Raw genomic sequence first — 26,122 nt, forward strand, 5'->3', positions numbered from 1 at the left:
GATTCTAGTTACTGATTATCCTCTTTTTAAGTGAGAAACTTAGTACTGTGTTTTACAATTTAGGAAAAAGAATGTGATAACAAACCACAGCAAGGGTTGAGGAGGTAGATAAAGGCAGTTCAATACTTATGAATCTTGGAAACTGTGAAAAATAAGCTGCTTTTGGCTGAGCATATTTTGTGTGGTGCCCATGGGCTGATCCACTTATTTGAATGTTTTCATAGTGAAATATTAAATAATAGTAATAATAGTCAAAACTTATTGAGCAAATAGTGTCAGGCACTGCTCTAGGCACTTTTTAATTTATAGAATATCTCATTTAATCCTCACAAAACCTGTGGAAATGGGCATTTTATCCATTTTGCACATGAGAAAATTGAGGCTCAGGGAGAGAGATTGGCTCAATGTAATACAGTTTTCATGCTTTTCAATTTGGTTCATGAATACCAATGATTTATTTAGTTGGTTTCCATTCAGGGATGCACTGAGCGTCCCTTACATTTCTGGAACATCTGTGAAAATGTGGGTTTTGTTTTGTTTTGAACCTGCAGTGGTGGGATGGCTGTTCTGTATGCATGCAGCTGGGGGGGATGGCCCCAGTTAGAGTTATACAAGGCAACCTGCTTTTGTCTTCTCCCTGATTCCTTAGTTCAGCTTGAGAACCTTCCCCTGGTAGTTCGCTTGCATACCCATCACCATTATCATCATTGATCTAATTACTATTGATTATTGAGCACCTTCTATGTGCCAGCTACTATGCTGAGCATTTTACTGTATTATTTCATGAATAACTACAGTAATGCTATGAGATTACTCCTCTTGTCTTCATTTTATATGAGAATTAACTTGCATAAGGTCCCATTGCTGGTAAGAAGCAGAGATGGCACTCAAACCCATGTCTGTCTGACTTCAGAGTCCATCATCCTAACTACAGTGTATTTTCCTCAACACTAGGCTTTTCTCTAAACGTCAAGATCTGTACTTAGCCATTCCTATAATTAGCTTTAGAGGTTTAAATAGGCTTAATCTAAAATCTAGATACATTTGAGAATCATTTTATATTCTTTTCCGCCTAGAACTTATGATATTGTTAGCTGTTTGATTCACATTTTGAACCAGTCATTAGGTTAATTACCAAAGGATGCTATAATCCCTTTTTTATAAATGCTGCCTGGTGGAAGATGTGTTGAAAGTCAAATCACAAGCATTTTTCTCATACATTGGGAGGGAGTGGTGGCATCATAACACCTCAGTACAAACAGGGCACCCTTCAGTGAGACTTTGTGATGTGGCAGGAAGTCAAGTTTCAAAGCTTTGTAGAGCTCGTCATAAAATGGCATCCACCTTCTTTCATTTAAATCCAAGTGCTTGCAAGAGTGCAAAAATTAATATCATAAATTAGCAGGATGCTCTTCTGCTAGACAAAATGGTGGTCACTTAGTCCCAAAGGGCAAATGTTGTTAATTGTTTATATGTTTCAGCGAGGTGAGACTCATTCTTATGGTGGGAATTTCTAAAGGTATCTCACTCCTGTGTAAGAAAATTATAGGAAAGGAAATAGAATTGTATTTCTTATGCACTAATAAAAGCTAATAAAAATATTAACCAATTAGATAATTATAAAGCCTAAGTATATTAAAGTGTTATGCAAATACTGATTAATAGTCATACCATAGACTCAGAGAGCAAGCAAAAGCATGCCTGATTCAAATTATAGGAGCTTTTATTTGCATTTCTACAGAACCTATTATTAATGGGTCTCAAAGCACCTTTCAAGTGATAGTTATTAAAGCCCATAAATATGGCCCAAAAGTGTCATTTTATTGAGGGAATAAGCAAGAATTCCCCTTTACCTCTTACATAGTAAGAGATCTAAATGCCTGAGCTAAAGTAGGATTCTCCATATAAAGAGATTACTCATTCACTATGGGTGTTTGGAGCTATGATTACATAGGTATAGAAATTGGCAGCTATGAATTCATGGTTTTCATATTGAATATCTCAGTCTATGTGGTTAGAACTTTTCACTTATTTTTGAAATTTTACATGCATGGTAGCTGTAAACAAATCTTGCCAGTATATTCTAATATTTCTCTGTGACTGTTATCAAATTTGAAAACAAAAATTATGCCAAGTTCACATGAAAGTATTTAAAAATATTTTGAAATGTTATATCAGGTTTATTTTTTCTCAAGATAATATCTTACTCCAAGGACTAACAGCTTATAAGCACAGTCAGTGGAACCTGTGTTTATTTCTCTACTTTGTAGCAAGTCCTTGGAAGATTGTAAGGATTTCTAATCCATCTCAGAATATTCTTTTTCCCCTTCTCAATTTCTTTATCTCATTTCCCTCCTTTGCAACTTCCCTACTCTCTAAAGCTAAGCACAGGTTGGAAGAGCTCAAGAATATTCCTAGTCCCTGACTGTCCCTCTTCTTCCATCTTGAGTCTTCAAACTCTCCCCTTCCCTGCCATGATTGATCAAGCTTTATTTTCTGCTGGTGCTGTGAGATCATAATGCATTTGCTGGTCACTATTGTAAGGCAGCCATACTCATGGTTTTGCTTCTATGTCATGTAGTTTACAAGAAAAGCATGGACTAGTGAGCACCTTCCTTTAGAGTTAGAGACGCTGGAGCCCAAAGAGAATGAGGGACTTGACTCAGGTCATCCAGCTGATTTCTGTCTCCCTGGAATTGGGACCACAGCTCAGGTCGCTAGACTCTTTAAACTCAAGCTTTTTCCTCTGCCTCATAATGATTATAAAAGACTTTGAGTCACAGAAAAAATTTAAGCCAGAAACATAAGGGGCAGACCTAGAAAAAACAGTTTGTTGGTTTTATCCAGGGCCATGGGTCAGCAAGATGAGATAGAGCCTCAGGGATCTGAAGAAAAATGGAATGATGTGTGTGCAGAGTTGAAATGGTGGACCCTGGGATTATTGGGTAAGAGCTGGATGACTGGAGGTAGAGGGGAATGAAGAGCAAGCTAAAGTAGAGAACTGCCTAAGGTAGAATGGTAGTTGTAGAAGGATTTAGAAGGATGGCTGAGTTTATGGCCATGGCAATGGGTTGTTGGTATAAGATGAAAAAAACTTCTATCAATTACTGGATGGATGGTCCTTAGGGACAGCAGAGTTTCTCAGGGTGATGTCAGAGGGGAGCGAGAGATAAAGGCACGTATGGCATGTTAGAAAGTTCTCAGAGAATGTGAACTAATAACAAATCCCTGGGAAACAGCGGTATTAGAGGAGTAGATATGTGTCTATTCTGTAAGAGATGTTCCATTTCTAATTTCTGATTTTTATTTTTCTAGGGAAAACTGAGGCTACTATCAAAAACTTCAGTCCCTTTTATAGTCGCCAGTATGCTGTTGCTTTCTGCAATCATGTACGCAGTGAAGTAGAACAGCAAAGAGATTTAACATCACAATTTTTGAAGACCAAGGTAACCCATGAACATTTGGTTGATGATTTTTCCCACTGAAGAATGCTTTATAACTCATCATATTTCTGGAATTAACAGTAATCTGAATGGCAGTTAAAAATAATCTGTTCTCAAATCATTTCTATGTTCAAAAAACTCTATTTGCTTAGAAGTTAGAATGCATGGTTTCTTGTTGATGGTGTAATCCATATAAAAAGAAAACTAGTATGGTTGAATTTTTTTTTGTTTTTCCTGCACTGATGCTTTAATATCAGAAAATTTGACTTGCTAGTCAAATAGTGATGTTCAACTTTAAAAAAGTCATAATTTTAGTGCCTCATATTATGGGCATTTTTGTTTTGATCATTGATAAATATGATTTTTTCTTCTAATCCCCCAAACTTATTCTTTCTTCTTTGCTCCATGATAATAATTACCTACCACCTCAACAAATATTTATTGACACCTACTAGGTGTCATGCCCTGTTCCAAGATTTGGGGATCAAGACAAATTCCCTGCTTTCCTGTATATATTCAAAAGTAAAAGACAGACAGTAAACAAATAAACGAACATCAGGCAATATCAGGTCATAATAAGTGTTCAAAATAAAATAAAGCAAGAGACTTACTTTAGAGCAAATGATCAGGGAAGCCCTCTGTGAAGATGAAATTCAAGCAGAAACTGGAACTGAAATAAGAGTAAGCTGTGTGAATATCTGTGGGATGTGGAGTAATCAGTGCAAAGGCCCTGAAGCAGTCATAAGCACATCAGGAAGGCTATGTGCTGAGAGCAGTGTGAGCAAGAGAGAAGGGATGATAAATGACTACAGAGTGAAAGGACCAGACCATGGAGGAGCTATAAACCGTGATAAGGGCCTTTATTATAAATGGGAAGAGAAGCTATTGGAGGATATCGAATACAGAGTAACACAATTTTCAGCAATCTCTCTGGCTTTTCTATAGTGAATGGACCATGATGATGGATAAGAGGGGAACTTGGAGACTGGTGAGGAGAACACTGTAGCAGTGCAAAAGAAGGGTGAAGTCAAGCTGGATTAGGTGGTGATGATAGCAGTTGTAAGGAAAGGTCCAAGTCAAGATGTACTTGAGATAGAGCTGATGGAACTTGCTGATGGATTAGATAGGACATAATAGAAGCACAGAGAAAATCAGTAATGACTTCTTGGTTTTTAGCCTGAGCAAATAAGTACATGGCGTTGCCTTTTACTCAGAAGAAAGAGTTAGAAGTGGGTGGGAATCATAAGTTCCCTTTTTTTGCCATGTAAGTTTGAGATGCTTATTTGACAAACACCTGTGGAAATATTGGAGACGTAGTTAGTTGACATTTGGAGACCAGGAAAAGAAGAAGCATTCAGTGAAATGGATCGACTCAAGAAATAGCTTTGCAGGAGGAGAAAATCAGGAAACAGGAATGTGCCAGAAGGCAATAAAGAAGGGCTTACTAGAAGGAGGGAGTGATAAATGGGTCAGATATTGCTCAGAGGTTAAGTTGACCAATAGATTTAGCAGCCTGGGTGTGTAGGGATAACTGAGTGTCATTCCCATAAAACTGATTCTCAGAATATAGGGAGCTTGTTAAAAACGCAAAGTTTGGCCCCCACCCTCAGAGATTCTGGGACAGTAAGTCTAGGGTAAGGCCACATTTTGAACAAGTGTATCAGTTGATTTGAGTGACCCAGTTTAAAAAAAAAATTGCCACACATAAAACTATAAAGTTCAGCCTATATATAGTTTCAATCTCATTTAAAGAGAAGAGTGAGATCCTCTCTTACCTGTTAATGAGGCAAGATAGGAAACTGCCCCTTTAATTTTCGGGACAGAATAAATTCAGAAGGCAATTTAGTTCATCCCTTAGCCAATTCTTAAAAAGATTAGCATATCTGCCTTCTCCGTATGGTTCATGTAAATTTTGCTTGAAAGTGGAGGAATACATTTCCAAAAGAACTTTGATTATTTTAATAAAGGAAAAATAGATGTAAATTCACTGACCTGTGAAAGACAGGAGGCCCATTCCTGTGTTTTAAGATAATATGGAGATTTTACCATGAGGCAGAAGGGGAATTATTCCTTGCACGGTTAGCTCAAAGGGAAACCTGAGAATCTAACAGAGACTTCCCTATAGCACATATGTCATCAGGGTGAACGAGGAGTCCTCAGAATTTTATTTAAGTAGAAAGGTAGAAGTGAAGTTCATTGACTTGCCTGCTTGTTCTTCAACCAGAAAGCGAACATGGTCTCCTTAAGGAACACAGGGATGGAGTAAGTGTTTACAGTCTGGGTCCCCAGGGACTAGGATCTGGGGAGACCATTGAACACTGATGCTTGAGGCTATACCTGAAAGTATGGTGGATAAGGGAGCAGCCTGTTGATTTTTCAAGCATATCTGTTTTCGGGCATATTCAAGGTGTTGGGGTCTATAGCCACAATTCACCTCTTCCAGTGTTTATCAAGGATCATAAGTGACATGTATGCATAGGAGGCACAGCCTTATTACTATAATCCCTTCTACTGCTTCTCTTCTTGTAGCATAATGGGTGGAAAGGGAAGTCACGAACATGTCAATAAGACAAGTGTTTGCATTTGTTGAGAGGGAAGAGGAAGGGGAAGTGTGGAGGAAGACAGGGGAAACAACATTTTTCCCAGGATCTCAGCACAAGATAGTTTCCTAAAACATTCCTTGAACTCCCATGGATAGATTTAGTGGTAGTGTGCTATGTCATCTTTTGTTGTAATAATTAATTCTGTTCACCTTCTTTACAGCCGCCACTGGAGCCTGGAACTGTTTTGTATGAAGCAGAGCTATCACAGTTTGCTGAAGACATAAAGAAATGGAAGGAGCGGTACATTGTGGTTAAGAATGATTTTGCTGTGGAGAGCTATGAGAACAAAGAGGTAAGATACTTCCTTGTTTGGACTGGTTCTTGCGATCTTCTTCACCATTGGCTTGGTTGATGAAAATGCCCTCTCCTTTAAGAAGGATTCCTTCAGTAAGCACTCACTCATGCAGCTACTCATGTCAGTTAACATGTTTACTGAATGCCTATCATACGCCAAGTGTTATGGAAGGTTCTGAGCCTTTAACTGCTAGTGAAACAGATGCTTTCAGTCTAGTGGGCAAGACAGACTTTGCACGAGTAATTGGAAGTGAGTGTGAAAATACATTACACTGAGTGACCAGTGCTGGAGACTTTCCTAGGATCATTCAGCCTCAAGGTCTTTGCCAGTCACTGCCCTGATATCTCTCCTTCTCTGCTCAACGTCTCCACGTCTTCCTACTGGTAAGCCTATGCGACACAGAGCTGAGTTACTTCATAAGACTATGACTGCATTTGCACAGGTTCCTAGGAATCCAGACATTTCAGTACTTTACTCCACTTGTACTTCTGGACTTTTTTCATTTAACTTCTTTTTTTCTGGTTATCATATTAGTTTTCTGTAAAATAACTAGGTGACTGGGATGCCTGGGTGGCTCAGCGGTTGAGTGTCTGCCTTTGGCTCAGGGCTTGATCCTGAGATCTGGAATCAGGTATCACATCGGGCTCCCTGTGGGGAGCCTGCTTTTCCCTTGCCTATGTCTCTGCCTCTCTCTCTCTCTCTCTCTCTCTCTCTCTCTTTCTGTCTCTTGTGAATAATAAATAAAATCTTAAAAAATATATATATTTAAAAAAGAAAACTGAAAGCGTTAAAAAAATAACTAGATGACTGTCTAATAGAGTATGTCTGTAAACCGTGGAGAAAATGAGGTCATGTGAAAAGTGCCTAGCACCTGGGAGGACTTCAGTTTTTGCTGGTTCCTGTTTCTTTCCACACGTGGGGAGATCATTTGGTCTAGAAGAAAAAACACTTGGCAGTGAAATGGGAAAACGTAAGTTTAGGTTGAGCCTCACTCAGTTCTACTGGAGAGTCAGGCTGAATGATCCCACTGGTTCCTTCCAGATCTCACACTGTCCACATGGTTAGCCTACATAGATCCTCAAGCTCCTTTTGGAGTGAATGGTTACTCTTTATCAATGAAAGGTAGTGATAGATTTAAAACTCTGCCTTCCTGGCAGCAAGTTTAAGAGTAGTCAGGACAACCTCCGTGGATACTTTGGGTAATACCTCTGATGCTAAACCTTTAAGAAGAGACCTCAGACTGACAGGTCCATGTGTTTCCTTTCCATTTCTAATGGGAAATAGAAATAAAATAGAGTTTGAACTTACTCCACAGGCTACAGGCAATGGTCAAGCGCTCTTTTAGGTAGTCTCATTCTTTTCAACATTCATGACGCTAATATCTTCTCTGCTTATCTATATTAGGACTTTTTTTTTTTATATTAGGACTTTATTGAATACTTGATTTGCTCTCAAAAGCAAAGTATCATTGCACTACATACCATAATGTCAATAATAATAAATCACCTCATGGGCGCCTGGGTGGCTCAGTGGGTTATAGTCAGGTCATGATCCCGAGGTCCTGGATTTGAGCCCCAGGTCAGGCTCCCTGCTCAGCAGGGAGTCAGAGTTGGCTTCTCCCTCTCCCTCTGCTCCTCCTCCCACTCATGCTCTCTCTCTCAAATAAATAAATCTTTAAAAATAAAATAAATCACTTCATATTTTGTATGGCACATTACAAAGTTCTTTTAGGGAAGCTTGGGAAGAGGCAGTAGAGCATGATGGTTTATATAATGTGCTTTGAATCACATCTTTGCCAGCAGTTAGATATGTGTCCTTGCATAGGTTATAAATATCCCTGAGCCTCAATTTTCTCATCTGTAAAATGGTGAGCATGATCCATCCCTTCAAGACAAGGTTGTTGTAAGGATTAAACAAATGACTATATGAATATGAATATTGAAGCACTTAGCATATCGCCAACACTAGCAAGAGCTTAATGTAGAGCCATGGCAGTATGATTATTACTAACTACTAACTAATTGGAAGGAAACACTCATAGAGCTTGCTTTTGGATTTATTAAGGTTTTCACCATATTTGGTGATTTTGGTGTTTTTTCCTTCTAATTTTCAGTTTTTCAAGCTTGCTCTTTCAACTTCCAGTTTATGGACTGTATTGCTTTCTTGGCTTTGCTCATTGTTTTTGAATAAACTTGTTCAGTTTGTTAAGTTATGGGTAGTGAATTTGGTAATAGCATATATTTTTTTTTAACTTGGAAATTTTACAGGGATGCCTGGTGGGGCACCTCAGAGACTCCTCAGTCAGTTAAAAACTTGGAAATTTTTAAAAATGCCCATGCAGTTTGCCATAATTCCTCAAAGTTATAATAATATCCTGTTTTTTTAATGTATGGAAGGGCATTTTTTTGAGTTATAAAAGAGTTATATATTAAGTACTATAAATTGCCCGTTACTTCATTGAGAGTCCAGTTTTGGCAGGTACTTAAGCAGGAAAAAATGAAGCTTCCTTCTTTAATAATCACGCCTTACTTCCTGTCCATTTTCTGGACAGACCTGGGTATGAATCCGGGAATTTGTCACCAACTCACCACTGGGCCATTGGCAAATTCTTTGAGAGCTTCACTTTTCTCATTTATAAAATAGAGATAATAACTAATTCATAGTGCTGTTTTGAGGATTAAATAACATAATGTTTATAAAACCCAGATTGGGGCCTGTTAGAACAAATAACACAATTCAGTCTTAAACCAGTCTGAGCTGATCTGCTCCTAGACTTTCTCAAAGTCACAACTTTAGATTCTTCTCTAAGGAAGTGCCTAAGTCCCTGATGTACTTCTTACAAATGGAAAACAACCTTCTTAGATATGCAAGAATTTGTTTTGTTTGGGATTCTTCACATGCCATTTTATTGATGGAGAATGTGTTACTGTTATTCTGATTCTGTGCCTTGATCAACATTATTTTAGTTTTCCCCAAGAGCACACTCTAGATTTTGGGTTATACAGTTTTCTGGTTTCAATTCTCAACTTGCATTTAGGCTGCTATTCTCAAGATTTTGCCTTGACTTAAACCCTCCTATCAGATGCACATACTTAAATTTTACCTTATCTGGTTGTCCTCCTGAGTTGAACTGCTTGTGAGCATTTAGCAGTTCTCTGCACCTCTTTAACATTTCCCAAACAGCAGAGCTTTTTGTCTGCTGGCCAGAATTTGTTCTGATGCCATGATGTTGCATTTCCATCCCTGATCATGGTACTGCAAAACCATCTTAACGTGGTGGCATGTCTTATCATGGCAACATTTTTATGCTTTTGGTGAAAATCCATGGCAACCATAATTGCACTTACAGGTCCTACATGTGATTAGTCATCTGTCCCCAAGCATTTTGTTCAGTTAAGTGTCTGTATGTATCATCACCCTTGTGGTCATAAGAATGATTCAGGTGCTAGCATCTGAAATGGTAAGTGTGGTACAGGATTTCGAGAAGTTTCAGAGATTATGTTTCCCCCACTTGAGAAACACATCTGGAGTGAATATCCTGAGATTAAGGACTCTGATTTACCATGTTGTGACCGTCACTAAAGCAATACCTTATGAGTTACAGGTATGCAAAACATATTTTTAACTATGTGGCTCTTACCTAGAGACATAGTGTAGGAATTGCTATCTCTGAGTGTATGTGCTCGTATCTATTTCTGATATTCCTGGTATTTCCCAAAAACCCAAATGGGGAAAAGAAATCACTTATTCATGCTTTTTTTTCTCCCCAGGCCTATCAGAGAGGAGTGGCTCCTAAAAGTCGAATTCTCCCAGCTGGTGGCAAGGTGTTAACTTCAGAAAATGAATATAATTTGTTATCTGATCGGTTTTTTCCAGACCCTCTTGGTGAGTCGCTGTGCATTCTTTCTCAAGGCAAAATTACATCATGGAAAGAGCACTGAACTTTAAATTTAGAGGCTGGATTTCTATCTAGTTCTGTGACACTTTTCCCCAGCCATTGCTGAACCTCTCTGGTTTCTGATTTTCCGACTCTAGGCTCTTGAACTTAAAAATCTAGAAGGATGTTTCCAGCTGAAACACACTTGGATTCTCACATATTTCACTTTTTCCATGTAGAGAAAGTGATGGATAATATAGAGACCAAATAGCGCATTTCATAAAGATTCATGAACTGTGGATAATAACTCCATCTGGCTTTTTGTAAATCATACTGCACAGTAATTACTTGGTTTCTTGAAGAGAGCCCTGGTTCTTATTAATGGGCATAATCATATCATTAGAATTTATGGAGAAAAATATAATCATTTTACCAATTGTTATTTTTGTGTAGAATGCTTAGCATAGTGTTTTTAATAGGATTAGTATGTGGACCATAAACCTAGATTAACACACTATTACTAAGTAATTCAAGCTAAAACAACACTTTATGTGCACTATACATATTATTATATTTTCTTTCAACATCTACTTGTATGTCATCTTGGCTCTGGAGCTGCTGCTAGAAATGGGAATGCCAACTTGATGACTCTTCAGAATCTGTCCAGTTAGAACCTTTCAATGAAATCAGTCAGAATAGACAATACATTTATTGGTTTATTGGTGAAATCATATCAGAAGGAATGAGTAGGAATAAAAAACACAAGGCCTGTGTGACTAATGCCATCTGACCCAAGGCTTCTAATTGGGATATTTCAATGACTTTTTTTTATTCTATGGTGTGGCTCTCTGAGTTTTAAAAATAGGATATTCAAAAATAAAAAATAAAAATAGAATATTCTACAGTAGATCACTTGTGATATCTTTGTAACTCAACTCAGAAAAAATGCAGATTAATGGCATCTGGAAAATTGTTGTAAAATACTAAATGAGAGATAACTAGAGGCTAAGAAGAGCCAATTTTATGGGGCTTGCTGAAGCTTTTAAATGCAAAGGGTCAGTGTTGCTTTTGAGTTGTTTGTACAAAACCATGACATATAGGAAAGGACAAGGAATTGTTTCATAAAACCGTGTTGATCTGGAACACTTGCTGTATGATACTAATTCAAGGGGAAAGAATAAAGGCAAATGAAGATGGGAGGCATTAACCTCACTTGAAAAAAAACACTAGAGGTTATAAATAAATATGTCTTCTTCACACAGTATTCTAAGATGGTGTAGCAATAATGCCTTCGCATTTTGCGAAAGTGATTCACTTACTTGACATTTTGTTAGAATCTAGTTTGCTGCAAACAACAAAAGAGTCAAATACACAAGGCTTTATTATTTTGCTGAAAATATTTTGGATTTTACAAGTCCAGGGCTGGTATGACAGTTCCATAAATATCAGGGACTCTTTTAGCTTTCTCTCCCTTTATCTCTAGGTTGTGGTCCTTATTGATAGTCTACGTACGGGGGCTGTTGGAGGTCAGTCATGGTTTTCTTATTCCAGATAGCAGGAAGGAGAAAAGGGAACGAGGTGGAGACATTCCACCCCCTCTTTTTTTTTTTTTAAGATTTTATTTATTTATTCATGAGAGACGCAGAGATATAGGCAGAGGGAGAAGCAGGCTCCCCTCAGGGAGCCCTGAGCCAAAGGCAGACATTCAACTGCAGAGCCACCCAGGAATCCTGAGGCATTCCTTCTCTTTAAGAACACTTCAGGAAGTTTCACTGTCACTCTGGTTTCTAGTGGCTGCGACACACCAAGCTACAAGGGAAGCTGCAAATGTAATCTTTATCTGACATGGTCACTTGCTCAACTGAAAATTAAGGATTTTTATAACTAAGAAAGAAGGGGAAAAATAGATAATGACACGTATTGGTGTGGTCTGGAACCGACGGCCAAGAGAGAATTCTTGAGGCATCTGTGGTCAAAAAAGTGATTTCAGTAAAGAACAGGACAGGATCTGTGGGCAGAAAGAGCTGCCCCAGGGTTGTGAGGAGTGGCTGATTATATGCAATGGGGTTAGGGGAGGTAAGGGGGGGATGTCCAAAAGGACTTTCATATGCTAAAGAAGACTTCCGGATACTGGAGGCCTGGCTATTGTCAAGCTAAAGTGGTTTTTTCTTCTAGTAAGGCATTAACATTAAGACTTACGGAGCTTCCTTCTACTCTGCCTATCTCAGGTCCTTGTCAATGGGCTGCAGGTCATAAAGAAATTTATTTTTTTTTTACTTTCCCTTCTGTCTCAGTTTCCCACATCACTTGTGGAAGAGAGGGTGATATTAGAGCTCCAGGAAATTGAGTTATGGGTCTCTGGAAGTTAGGCTATTGATTAAGAATGCTTTTTCCTGGGAAATCACTCAGACATCAGTAAACTGATGGAGACTCCTGTCATGCAGGACTGTCACCTCCGTCAGTTTACCATGTTTTTCCCTTCCCTTAGTTTTAGGGCAGCCAAGAGTGCCTGAGGAATGTCACACACAGCCCACCTGGATGTGGGGGGAGCGAGGGCAATTTGCAAGGTGTCAGCTTGTGCTTTGTCCTCAACTTGCCTTGAGCTCTCTCATCAGATAATGTGTCACGACTAGAAGTCTGTGCTACCAAATTTGGTCATTCATTTGTTTGTTCATGTATACATTGACTCATTCTCATATTATGTACCAGGTAGTTTATGAGGTCCTGGTGCACCAAAGTTTGTGCTTCTAGTACATTCTACTTTGTTATCTTCAGATTTCAGGACATTGAAACACGGTCCCCATATATGCCCAAGAAATCTATTTATTTATCCTTTTTTTTTAAAGATTGATTGATTGATTGATTGATTGACTGATTCATGAGAGACACAGAGAAAGAGAGGCAGAGACACAGTCAGAGGGAGAAGCAGGCTCCATGCAGGGAGCGCGATGTAAGACTATCCCGGGACCCCAGGGAATCACGCCCTAAGCCAAAGGCAGAGGCTCAACCACTAAGTCACCCAGGCATCCCATCTATCCAGTCTTGATTGATTAATTTGCCAGTAGCAAGACTGATCTGGAGTCTCCCGGGTGGCTCTGAGCCATTGTTGGGTACGCCTAGTGTTCTCAGTGGCCTTAGAGAGTACTTTTGTTCTTCCCTTCCCTGAGACTGGTGCCTATTTTATGTAGACAGAGAGCACAGACCTAATAATAAACTGGGGGTCATTTAACCGAGAGTAATGCATGGAAGGGAATACACTTTAGGTAGGAATCTGAATAGTTTAGCATGGTTTAACAGGAGTTTCTTAGAATTAATTTTGAGGTCAGTGGTAAAAGTCCATTGTTTAAAGCTTTTAAAATTTCCTAGGGCAATATAGCACATTTATTCAAACAAATTGTAGTTGAATATCCACTCTCTGTGCTAAAGGCTGAGCAAACAAAGACATATAATGTGCAGTTTCCATCCTCCTAGAGCTCCAGGGCAGTGGTACTGCTTCCTGGGAAGGAGAACTGGGAGAAGCAGTAAGGGAGCTCATCTCACTCTGTGCCTACCCTGAGCTTAAGTGCCAGACATGAAAACAGATCTTTACAATATTTAGGGAGAACAAAGTAAGGAGCACCCAACTCTGTCTCTCGTGGCATGAGGAGGTGCCAACAAAAGGCATCCTAGAGGAGCAGCTTTTTTTTTTTAAGGATTTTATTTATTTATTCATGAGAGACACAGAGAGAGGCAGAGACACAGGCAGAGGGAGAAGCAGGCTCCCCATGGGGAGCCTGATAATGGGACTCGATCCCAGGACCCTGGGATAACGCCCTGAGCAAAGGCTGAGGCTCAACCACTGAGCCACCCAGGTGCCCCATAGGAGCAGCTTTTGAATTGACTTTTGAAGGATGAATGAGCATCTTCCAGGCAGAAGCATGATGGAAACAATAGAGGAAAAAGTAACAAGACCTGCAAAAACAACATTCCATACCAGAATGGATGACCACACCAAAGAAGAGGAGAGACTAGTAAAAATGGAGTGAAACCAGGACAGAACAGGGCAAACACCAATACTTCACAGGGTGATGGAGAGAAGGGGCAGAGGAACCAATAAAGCTGACCAAGAAGAAACAATTTTTTTTTTTTTAGAAACAATTTTTAAAAAAACACAAAGGAGGGACGCCTGGGTGGCTCAGTGGTTGGGTGCCTGCCTGCCTTCAGGTTAGGGTATGATCATATAGTCCCGGGATCGAGTCCCACATCGGGCTCCTTGCATGGAGCCTGCTTTCTCTCTGCTTGTGTCTCTGCCTCTCTCTGTCTCTGTGTCTCTCATGAATAAATAAATAAAATATTAAAAAATAAAATAAAAAGCACAAAGGACATCAGAAGAGAGGTCATCCGCAAGTCAAGGGGAGAGAATATTTTCAAAAGAAGGGGTAGTTAGCAGCAACAGATGTTTCAGATCAGGTTAAAAGTCTTAGATAATGAGAAAAAAAAAGGCTGAGGTAATGAAGAAGAAGCCACAGGTTGGCAGTTAGGACAACATCAGTGACCTCAGCCATGGGGTTTTGCGACTGGTGGGGCAGGAACCAAACTGAGGTGAAAATGAGGGTTGCAGCAGAAAGAAGCAAGTGTTAGTTTGGCAGCAACAGGGAGGAGTTGGAGAGGGCAGGGCAGAGAGCAGCCTGGTGGAATGGGGTCCTGTGAGGATCGGAGGGTGATTGCTTGCATAGGGACAGGTGAGCCTGAAGAGGACCAGTGGGGGACACCCAGACTCTGTTTGCAGACCATTGATCTGAGGAAAGCTGAGAAAGATGGTGTCTGTGGCCTTGGCAATCCCTGTCAGGTAGGGGGTGAGGCCACCTGCTAGAGTGAGACAGGTAAAGCTGCCGGAGGAAGTGAGAGGAGCCCCAATGACCATTTCCTGCCATCCTGTGAAGACATCCCAGGTCACGTTTCTGCCCCATGGCCTGCCCCAAAGAGTTTCCTTCCCAGCCTGGAATAAGTATTTTAAATAAAAGATACACGTTTTAAAATGTCTTTGTGTTTTCAATATTTCTTTAGCACCCAGTGAAAAGGAGAATGCTCAGCCTTTTGTGGTCTTGCCCAAGGAGTTCCCAGTGTACCTGTGGCAGCCGTTCCTCAGACATGGCTACTTCTGCTTCCATGAGGCCACTGACCAGAAGAAGTTCAGCGCTCTTCTGAGCGACTGCATCAGACATCTCAATCATGGTAGGACCTGGCTGCCCTCACATCCCCAGTGGGGCTGCTTTGCCTCAGGGGGTGTTGGTTGGTTGCCTGTTAGAATGACTCCTAGAGACTGCTGCCCCTGAAAGGAGGGGAAGTCAGGTGAAGCAGGAGTTTGTACACAGGAGCGCCGTCACCTTGGGGCTGTGTAGTAAGGTCTGGAGAGCCTCCGTGAAACAGAATGTGGGGCTTTGTCTGATGGCACCTGTGAGCCGCATTCACACATATAATTTTGCATGAGATTCTCGTCCTCTTCCTTTTTCTTGATGTTTCTTATTAAAATGACAGCAAGAATGGGCCAGCTGTCCCTGGCAAATTGAGTCCTTATGACACTTCATGTTTTCTCTCACCTTTATTTCTGAATAACTTGCACAGAGCTTTATGGTACCTAAAATCCCTGGGAGAACTTCTTAAACACAGATTTGTTTTTTGAGGCTCCACCCTCAGAAATTCTAATTCACTGGATCTCCGGTGGAGCTCCCATTTTACTTGTCTAACAAGTTGCCAAGTAATGCAGATGTTGCTGGTCTCGGGCCACACCTGGAGGGGTGTTGCTTCACTTTGCCTCTAGGTATGGACCTAATTACTATCACATCTATAACGGAAAAGACTTTTCATTGCAATATGGGATGTTTTGATGAGTTCATGTGAATGCTGGTTTTTCTGGAATCCATGAAGTCTTCAGTTACAGATAATTAAGCTCTTTGTTCTCTGGCAACTGGAAAGGCAGTAGTTAGTCAGATATCATTGAGGGCTGACTCTGTGCCAGCCTCGTTAGGTATTAGGAACAGAGTAATGAACCATGCAAAGTTCCTTGCTCGGGGGTCTATATTCAAACAGAGACAAGGGACAACACAAACACAAAATCACAAGGTAGCTTGATAGTTCTCAAAGTTAATGTGTCGCAGAGTAACTAGAAGTGACTCCATGAGGAAGAATGGAGTTTAGTACTTTGAGGAGACTGGTGAGAGGAGGCCTCTTTGACCAGGCAACGTTTGAGGTGAGTCACCTTCCCTATCCGAGCCTTTTTTCCTCTTTCCTAATAAGGCTAATGTCATTGTATCTTTTCTTTAGAGTTCTGAGGTTTCCCTGAGAATGTCAGTCCCAAAGAGCAGAAGTCACGAAGTGATGTGCGTCAGTCTGTTCTTGATTTTAGCTTGTATATTGATAGGAGGCTGATGGGAAAATATCATGTCACTCTATTTTGCTATAGCAACTCTGACTAACGTTGATCATAACTTTGGCTCCTAACTAGTTAGGGACTTTATAAAAACGATACCCTTATTAATATCTTGCCTTGTGGTTTTGCTGTTCTAGAGACAGAGTATCGCCCAGCGTTGCCTGTTCCATCTAGCTCATTTTTCAATTCACTTACAGCTCTGTGTGTAGAGCCTTGGGTCTAGTGGGAACATGCAGTTGGCACTCAACACAAGAACCATGAAGTTTCATTGAGCAGAGAATGTTCTCCGCCTAGCCAGATGGGGCTTGCTTCATTCCCCCTTCCATGTACATAATAGGAAATTCCCTGGGGAGTTTTTGGATGTTATGTAGCCTGCATTCAGATTCCATTTATGGAAGATTTCAGTCAATTCAAAACCCAACTCTGCTCTCCAGTGTTATCAAAGGCTCTAAGATAATGAGGTCTAGTCATGTGGCTCTTTCATTTTATGTCACGTTCCTCTGTCCAGAAACCACTTTTCCTCACCGCGGCTTTATGCAGACTTGATGTGATATAGCGTAACTTCCAGTAGCTCCAGGCACAACTAGAGACCACCAAAACATTGTAAGGAACAGTCCTTGACTGCCATGGGCCAGTGAGCTCCCGGGTCCTTCTCTTCTCACCTGTTTTTGACAGCACAATATACCTACCACCCATCCTTACTGACTCACTTTTGTTATTTCTACCTCTACCTCTTACTCATTGTATGATCTTGAGTAAACCTGTAAAATGTTCACAAACAGAGAGCCATTTTTTTTTCCCGTAATTGCCAGAAGAGTCTGGAAATAGGTGTGAAATTAAGGCTATGATGAGGACCAGAGCTGTGGGAGGACGGTGGGGAGGCCGCTGACTTTCACCCCCAGGAAAATAGAGTTGGGCTGGCAGCCTGCTGTGGCTGCTCCACTGGCCCTCAGGCCACAACACACTCTGTTGTGAACTAGGTCTAAAACATTCTGGAGCTGATACCTGGCAACTATTGATCCTGTCCACTCGTAAGTCCTCAGGGATCTTTTTTGCTTTTCAGTTTTGATGAGATATAATTGATGTATAACATTGTATTAGTTGAAGGTGTGTCATAATGATTTGATGTATGTATATATCGTACAATGATCACCACAATAAGTTTGGTTATCCATCGCCTTGTAGAATCACAATTTTTTTCTCGTGATGAGAACTTTCAAGATTCACTCTCTTAGTGATTTTCAAATATGCAGTATAGTATTGTTAACCGTAGTCACCATGCTGTACATTACATCCCAGAATTTGTTTATTTTATAACTGGAAGCTTATACTTTTGACCACCTTCACCCATATCCCCCGATTCCCCACCTCCTGCTTCTGGCAGCCACCAATTTTATCCCTGTTTCTATGACTTACAGATTTTTAGCCTTTTTCAGATTCCAAATGTAAGTGAGATCCTACAGTATTTGTCTTTCTCTGACATATTTTACTTAACATGATGCCTCAAAGGGTCTTTGAGAGAAGATCCTTTCATTGCCTTTGTGATGAGTTCCTCCAAGGATATCTGTCACTGGAGGTTTTGAGGACACCTCAGCTCAAATTCCACCCCAGCCTACCTCACTTGCCCCGGGAGTCCTGAGTTCAAGTTGATCGAGGTATACTTGTCCATTCATTCTCAATTTAGAACCATTTCTTCTATTCCTCCTTATGGGGTGTGTGTGTTTTCTATTTAACCCCCAAAAAACGGCCTGATTACACCTTGTTCTTGGACAATAAGGCTGTGTCCTAGGATAAGTTAAGGCAAGTAAAGGACTCTCTTCTTCTTCCTTCAAAAGAGGGAGCTGCTTCTGGGCACCTCAAAGATTATTTACACTCCTAAGGTATGTGAAGTATGTGTGTGTATTTTGTTTTGGTTTAATTTTGGCATCTCTTCACTGAGCAGGCATTAAAAAAATTCCACAAAATTATTCTTTAGCAGAACATCCCACTCCAATATACTGGACTAAATATCAAGCCCATTGCATGATGTGTGCCTACAGCAACTGCTGTCCTCTGTCCTTTGGGAATCACACTGCAATCCCTTGTCCCTAGTGAGGGAAGGCCAGGGATCTAAATGTCAGCTGCCATAAAATGGGAGTTATATAATGCTAAGGTATTCCAAGATAGTTCTGTTTTCCAAAATTCAGTCTTACCCTTTAGAATTTTAGTTTGAAAAATCTGGTCATTGTAGTTACAGGGATATAGTTATTACTTTGAACAAATATAGAGAGTTGTATATATGCAATATGGAATAATGATCATTATCATCATGAGTCTGTCTTTTCAGCTCAGGGTGATCATTCCTTGGCAAAGGAATCTGCAGGATGGGGAGAAAGTGTTCCTGGCAAGAGGAATAGGATATGTGGGGGCCAGGAAGAGAGTCAGAGCATGGATCATTAGGGAAACTGAAAGAATTTTGTGTGACTGCTGCTTTGAAAGAGAGAGGAGCCAAGTGAGGATGGGGAGATGGGTAGGATCCAGGCTATAAAGGGCTTTGCAATGGATATTAAGGGATTTGCACTTTATTCTAACAGTAACAGGAAACTATTAAAGGATTTTAAGCAGACAAGCGACTCAGTCATATATTCATTTTAGAAAGGTCACACTGGCTGCTGTGTGGGCAGAGGATGAGAGAGTAGTATGCTGGGATGCCAGGAGGCTACTTAGGAAGCTTTGGCAGGCACCAGATGGTGGGAGCCTGCACCAGAGAGCTGATAATGGAGACAGTGAGAGGTGGCTGGAGAAGAGAGATCTCCAGGAAGTAGAATGAACAAAAGTTGACGTTAGATAGTGTGGAGAGTGAGGCAGTGGTGGGAGTCCCACCTACTGCCACTCTCTGAGACAGGAACCTTGTGTGAGGAGGAGTAGATGCTAAGGAAAGGAGATGATGTGGTCAGTGTTGTAGATGTTGAGTTGGGGAAGTCCATAAACATCCAGGTGAGGAAGTTTCATAGACAGGTGTGCGAACAGGGCTGGAGACAGGAGGGCCATCTGGAGGGGAGACAGAAAGGGGAAGTCAGCAGCCTGCAGGCCACCATTAAGTTATGGCTGGCTTTGTAGGAAAGTTGTAGTTTGCAAGCCCCTTAAAGGCAAATTGTCTTTTTTTTCTATGTATCCCCATTCCCAGCAGTTGTCCAAGGGCCTGGTGCCAGATAAAGGCTCTGTAAATCTCTGTCCCCCATCCTTTGGTAGTTAAAAATATGCTCATGTGTGAAAAAGCATGAAGTATGTATGCTGGTGCAGCTTAAAAATGTTTGTATATAAAATCTGCAAACATTTTAAAGTAAAACGGATCAATGCTTTTATGTTAAGTAAGTGCTAACTTATTCACTTACTACATGGATCTGTGATTTATTATTGAACCTCTAGGCAGTGTGCTTATCAGGAATATCAAGCCTTTGTGAAATTCATTGACTCTGTTAAGCTCTCTGACTCACCCTCTTCATACAGATACCTCTTTAATTGCCAGCGTCTCCTCTCTATTTTATTTCAAGTTCACTGCTACCAACTTGCTTTGGGACTCCTATAAAAAAACATTCCCAGAGGTTTTTAGTTGATCTTATTTTTTCCAATTACTGCCACCTCTTTCTACACGTAACAGTCAGATAAATCATCTGTAAGCACAATTTTTTATTAAAATCCTTCATGGGGGTTATACTATATGTTGATAAATTGAATTTAAATAAAATATAAAAATAAAATCAAATCCTTCAGCGGCACTGCTGTTGTCAGGAAGATGAAACATTTCATCCCAGGGAAACGGGCTGTGCCTGATTTACTGTATTCTGAAGCACAAACCTCCTTTCTCTCAATCTTGCTGTCCTACCTCTCCTGCCTTCTTTGAATAGGAGTGTTATTTGGACACCTTTAGCTTTGCCTACACCTCCAGTACCCACTCCTGCTTTCTACCTGTTCAAATCCTCTCTTGCTCCTTTAAGAACCAGCTTCAGTCTGAGTCCTGCTGTGAAGACCCCAGGGTTAACTTCTCTACCACCTGTTATCCATCCCACTATTGGAAACTCCACAGTCTGCCTTAAATTATTCATATTCATGTCTACTTGTCCTGTTTCTCTTCCTCTATTTCACATCCCTCAAGGGAAATCATTTATCACCCTTTGGATCCCCCTACAGTGCTCAGACAAGTATCTTGTAATGACTTGAGCACGGTAATGAATTAATAACTGACTGCTAATATAAAGCTGATTTCAAAATCAAAGTGCAGTTTTAGAGATGATGATTATAAATGTGGCTTGGCTTATTTCATAAACACATTGGCAATAGTGAGCAAAGAGACTTGTCAATACAAAGCCTAAAGGGTTTGAGGAACAAAGTAGTCAGATGTTAAAAGGCAGCCACCGCTGGATGCACGGTGATTCTAGTAAGAAGGTGGGTGATTCTGGTAAGAAGATGGAATGCTGGCAAAGTTTTCTTCAACGGTGCTGTGCTAGCTTGAAGGACAGCCAAGACTGCCACTGAACAAATGCCCTATGGCACAGGGGACAGTAAAATATCTGGGAAGCGTGAGGGCACATGGTTTGAAAAGATAGCATAAAAGAAGATCCCAGAGGATTTTGGAGAGAAGAACAAAATTATGTAAAGACACTCTGCAAACCTCTGTTTCAAGTTGGACTGTTCAATCACTTACGACATGTATGACATCCAAGGGTGCCTGTGATGGAGTGAGTCAGCCTGAATGTGAAGCTGTCACAGTGATTAAACTTTAGAATTGGTTGCTGTCAGGGTTGTATGCGTTGAGCTCATTTCCCAGAAATCCCATGTCAAATCAAACACCTTTATTAGATTTGGTTTTGACACTTGCACATTTTAGGTGTTCAATAAATGTTGCTGAATTAAACTGAATTTTAAAACAGAAAAGAATCTTATGATTCAAGTAGATAGAGCAAACCCTTTTTCGTGTGTTTATTTGAATATGATGTTTCAAGCTCTTCAGTACTCACCAGCAGAGCTCAGATCTGGTTTTTTAAAATATTTTATTTATTTATTTATTTATTTGAGAGAGAGAGAATGAGCATGAGTGTGGGGGTGGGGAGAGGCAGAGGAAGAAGCAGACTCCCCGCTGAGTGGGACTAGATCCCAGTACCCTGAGATTCTGATCCACACCAAAGACAGACACTTAACCAGCTGAGCCACCCAGGCACCCCTCAGATCTGTTTTCACTAACTTCTTCTACTTGGAGCAATATCTCTTCAACCCATCATTACCTGAAACATGTTCATTACTTGAGGGACTAAGTGTCTGATGTGAGCATCAATCGATTTTAACCGAAAATTTACAATGAGTTTTATGTTATTATATCTGAAACATGCTGATGAATTTGTGGCGCATGCTTTTTTCTGTGGCACATGCTTATATTTAAAACACGTATCTATGAATCAGAAAATTCTAATTATGCTTGGGCTCTTCTGAACCCTTTACTACAAATGAATGTTCAATTAGACATACACAAATAAAAGTATAATTTTTATTTTTTTTAAATTTTTATTTATTTATGACAGTCACACAAACAGAGAGAGAGAGAGAGAGAGAGAGGCAGAGACACAGGCAGAGGGAGAAGCAGGCTCCATGCAGGGAGCCCAACGTGGGATTCGATCCCGGGTCTCCAGGATCGCGCTCTGGGCCAAAGGCAGGCGCCAAACCGCTGCGCCACCCAGGGTTCCCAAAAGTATAATTTTTATAAACATCTCTTTGCATGCTTTTACTTCTAAAACGTATTCTGCAGTGTACTTCTGTTGCACCAAAACCTCTATGCACTACAAAGAACAATTCTTGCCAAATGACTATTTAATCAGTAACTAGATATCAGTTTCCAGTTTTCATAGGACTATCCCAAAGAAAATTCTTTACAAGGATTCTCTCTGCTTGGAGACTGCATGCTCCCTGATTTTAGTTTGGGCTCTTTGCCTCAACAAGTTATAAACATATCTCTGAATTTTCTGTCCTTTTGTGACTATGCCATTTTATCTTAAGGAATTATCAGCTCCCCGTTTCTGACCCTTGCATACTGTTCATAAAATGTTAACTTTGGAAGGGACCTTAGTGGTCACCTATTTCAACCTCTCAGGGCTCATTTATGATAAGGCACAAGTAGTTTGACTCACATGCCCAAGGTCACAGCTGGTTAGTGGTAGAGGACTAGTAGTCCTTGACACCGATGGTCTTTCAGCATTACTTTTTAGAAGACTCTTTCATCTCTTGGTCACTTAAAAACACAATACTATTGAATCAGACTACTTTTGAGATACATTTGCATGACCCAAAGTGAAGCAAACTCAGAGCTGGTCGCTTAAGGTCATCCGAGACCTGAGTTATGTCTGCTTTCTTGATAAGTTTTTTTTTTTTTGCTTTTTTTTTTTGCTTTCTTAATAAGTAATATCTGACTATCTGAATTTAACTCGGTATTTTGCCCACCTGCTAAACATGACTGTCTCTTTTAGTCTAGATGTGCTCTGAAGATAATGTAGTTTGTTTACTGGTTGAATTTTGTGTACGGTAAAATGCAAACTGCATATGGTTTTATACAGCTTAAATAAAAACTGATTTGTAAAAAGAAATTACGGTGCCTGTGAGGACTTGCGTTGGAATAGTCTAAAAATAATAGATCTAAAATAAGCCAGACAGAGAAAGACAAATCCCGCATGGCATCACTTATAGTGGAATCTAAAAAAAAAAAGTCAAACTCAGAGAAACAGAGTAGAAGAGTGATTGCCAGGGCTGGGCGGTCAGGGAAATAGAAAGAGGTTGGTAAAAGAATATAAACTTTCAGTTATAAGATGAATGAGGTCTGAGGATCTAATGCAAAACATGATGACTGTAGTTGATAGTACGGTATCGTATAATTGAAATTTGCTAAGAAAAAAAAAGTAGAATTTAAGTGTTCTAATCCCCTCCCCCACCAAAAGATAAATACATCAAATGATATATGTGTTAATGAACTAGATGGGGGAATCTTTTCATTATATATGTAATCATTATTTATATATATATATGATTTCATTATATATATATAATATATATAGTCATTACATATAATCACCAAGATGAACATTTTAGACATTTTATAATTTTATATGCCAGTTGTACCTGAATAAAGCTGAAGTGCCAAAATAAGAGACCTAAGCAGGTTTTATTCATATTCTTTATACTTATGGTTATATTTAAATGACTCAAAACAGTCTAAGAGTTGATACTGAAAGAACCAGGTCTACATCAGAGACTAGAATCAATAGAAGTGTTTCCTCTCAGTCATTCACCATTTATCACCACAAGGACCTACAAATATAGTCTTTGGTTCATTTGTTGCCTAAAGCCATGTTGCCATGGAATTTCCGTTGAATTCTTCTTTAGGGCCTTCCAGCACGTGTGATCACTTCAGTGATCACTTAACTGATTCTTGCCACCCTTCCCCCTTCCTATTTCCAATGAGCCAAGTAGTTATTTTGGTATGAAGGTCAAAAAGTTGTATTGTGGTAGTTAAGGGTGACAAATTGGAACAATAATTTAAAAAAAATTAAACAAGCAGAGAATTGAAATCAATTCAAGCAAAATTATTTGGGTTATTTTGGTTGGGTAAATCACAAAATTATTGGACAGTTTTTCATGTTCTTATGACTGACTTTGGCAAAGCTTGACTACCTTTCATGTTTTTTGTTTGTTTACTGGTGGGTGGAGTATGGTAAGATTGAAATGACACAGCCAATGAGATGGCTGTTTTAGTATGTGGTTGTTTAGTCAGCGTTATGAAAGATTGGCATATGTTCCTTGATTTCTTTAAACAAATCAACATTTGGGAGGGCTTGGGGAAGAGTCTCATCTCTTGTCATAGAATAATTAGCCGCTGTCCTTCCCACGCAGTTAACAAATTTAGAGCATGTAAGATTAAAGAGAACCATGCTGGGCACTGTCTGTTGCTCATTCTATTAGTTGTTTTGAGTTTTTAAAAATTAAATATTGAATAGCTATAAAAGAATACTTTGGAAGTATGTGGAAGGTTTAAAGAGCATTACTCTTACTTCTTCTGTACTCCTCTTGCCTTCTTTACCCTTTGAGAGAGCACCATCCTGGATTTTGTATTTTGCTTTTCTTCATAGCTTGATCATGAATCTTTATTTATTTTTTAAATTTTATTTATTTATTCATGAGAGACATACAGAGAGGCAGAGACATAGGCAGCGGCAGAAGCAGGCTTCACCAAGTGGGACTCGATCTCGGGACTCCGGGATCAGGCGCTGAGCTGAAGGCAGATGCTCAACCGCTGAGCCACCCAGGCGTCCTGATCATGAATCTTTAATCATTGTGCAAGTTTTTAGACTTTATCCTGTGGAGTTTTATTACAAGCCTTCTTTCATGACTTCCTTTTTCAATCTTTGACTCTGGTGATTCATCAGTGTTATTGCTGGTAGCTGTATTTCATTGAATTTCATTGCAGCATATATTCCATGGTATTAATAGACCATAATTTCTAGTATCCATTTTACTGTTGATAGGCATTTGGGTTGTTTCCATTATTTATTCCTAACAGTGCTGCTGCGAACACTTTCTGTTTGTTGCTGGTTTTTAGAAATGTAATTCTGATGTGGTTTGCTAATATCTCAGGGAATGTTCACAATCTGTGTTGAGTTCATTTTGGCCTGTAATTTTGCAATGATATCTTTAGGTTTTGCCATCAAGGTTGTTCTTATTTCATAAAAGGAATTATGACTGAGTGTCTCCCTCTCCTTTTTTTTTTCCTTTTCTATAATCTGGAATAGTTTGTGTAGGACTGGAATTATTTGTATTTTTGATATTTGATGGAGGTTGCCTGTAACATCATCTTTGCTTGGTGCTGTTTTTGAGGGAAGATTTTAAATTACTGACTTAGATTTTTAAAATGTTATAGGATTATTCAGTTTTTATCCATTTTATTAATGTTTTAAAATTTAATGGCATACGGTTATGCATAATATCCTCTTATTAATATATTCATGGTATGACTAGGTGGCTCAGTGGTTAAGCGTCTGCCTTCAGCTCAGCTCATGATCCTGCAGTCCTGAGATGGAGTCCTGCATCAGGCTCCCCTCTGGGAGCCTACTTCTCCCTCTGCCTATGTCTCTGCCTCTCTCTCTGTCTCTCATGAATAAATAAATAAGTAAAATCTTTAAAAAAAACAAGGCAAAAAAAATGTATTCATGATTCCCCCCTATAAACTCTGCGGCATCTATAGCGGTTCCTTTTTTTATTTCTAATATTATCTATATGTCTTTTCTTTTCTTTCTTGGTCAGTCTTACTGGAAGTTTATCAGTTTTGCCAAGTTTTTCAAAAAACCAAATTTGGATTTTTTCAGATTATTGCATATTTGCTTTCTATTATGTGAATGTCTGATGTTATCTTTCTAATTACCTTTCTTCTGTTTCCTCAGGCTTTATTTTGCTGGTTCCCTCGCCCCCCTCATATCTTAG

General features: G+C 39.7%; 1 protein-coding gene across 3 annotated transcripts in view; it reads left to right on the plus strand.

Moving 5' to 3' along the window:
- Positions 1 to 26,122, plus strand: part of NIBAN1 (niban apoptosis regulator 1) — a 210,315-nt gene that overhangs the window by 122,504 nt on the left and 61,689 nt on the right. For all 3 annotated transcript variants that reach the window (XM_026001184.2, XM_026001183.2, XM_072733163.1), the window contains exons 2-5: positions 3,316 to 3,446; positions 6,207 to 6,338; positions 10,112 to 10,226; positions 15,265 to 15,432. In XM_026001184.2, the coding sequence (XP_025856969.1) occupies positions 3,316 to 3,446; positions 6,207 to 6,338; positions 10,112 to 10,226; positions 15,265 to 15,432 (546 nt within the window). The remainder of the gene's footprint in view (positions 1 to 3,315; positions 3,447 to 6,206; positions 6,339 to 10,111; positions 10,227 to 15,264; positions 15,433 to 26,122) is intronic.

Source organism: Vulpes vulpes, chromosome 13 (assembly GCF_048418805.1).
Source record: "Vulpes vulpes isolate BD-2025 chromosome 13, VulVul3, whole genome shotgun sequence".
NCBI lineage: Eukaryota > Metazoa > Chordata > Mammalia > Carnivora > Canidae > Vulpes > Vulpes vulpes.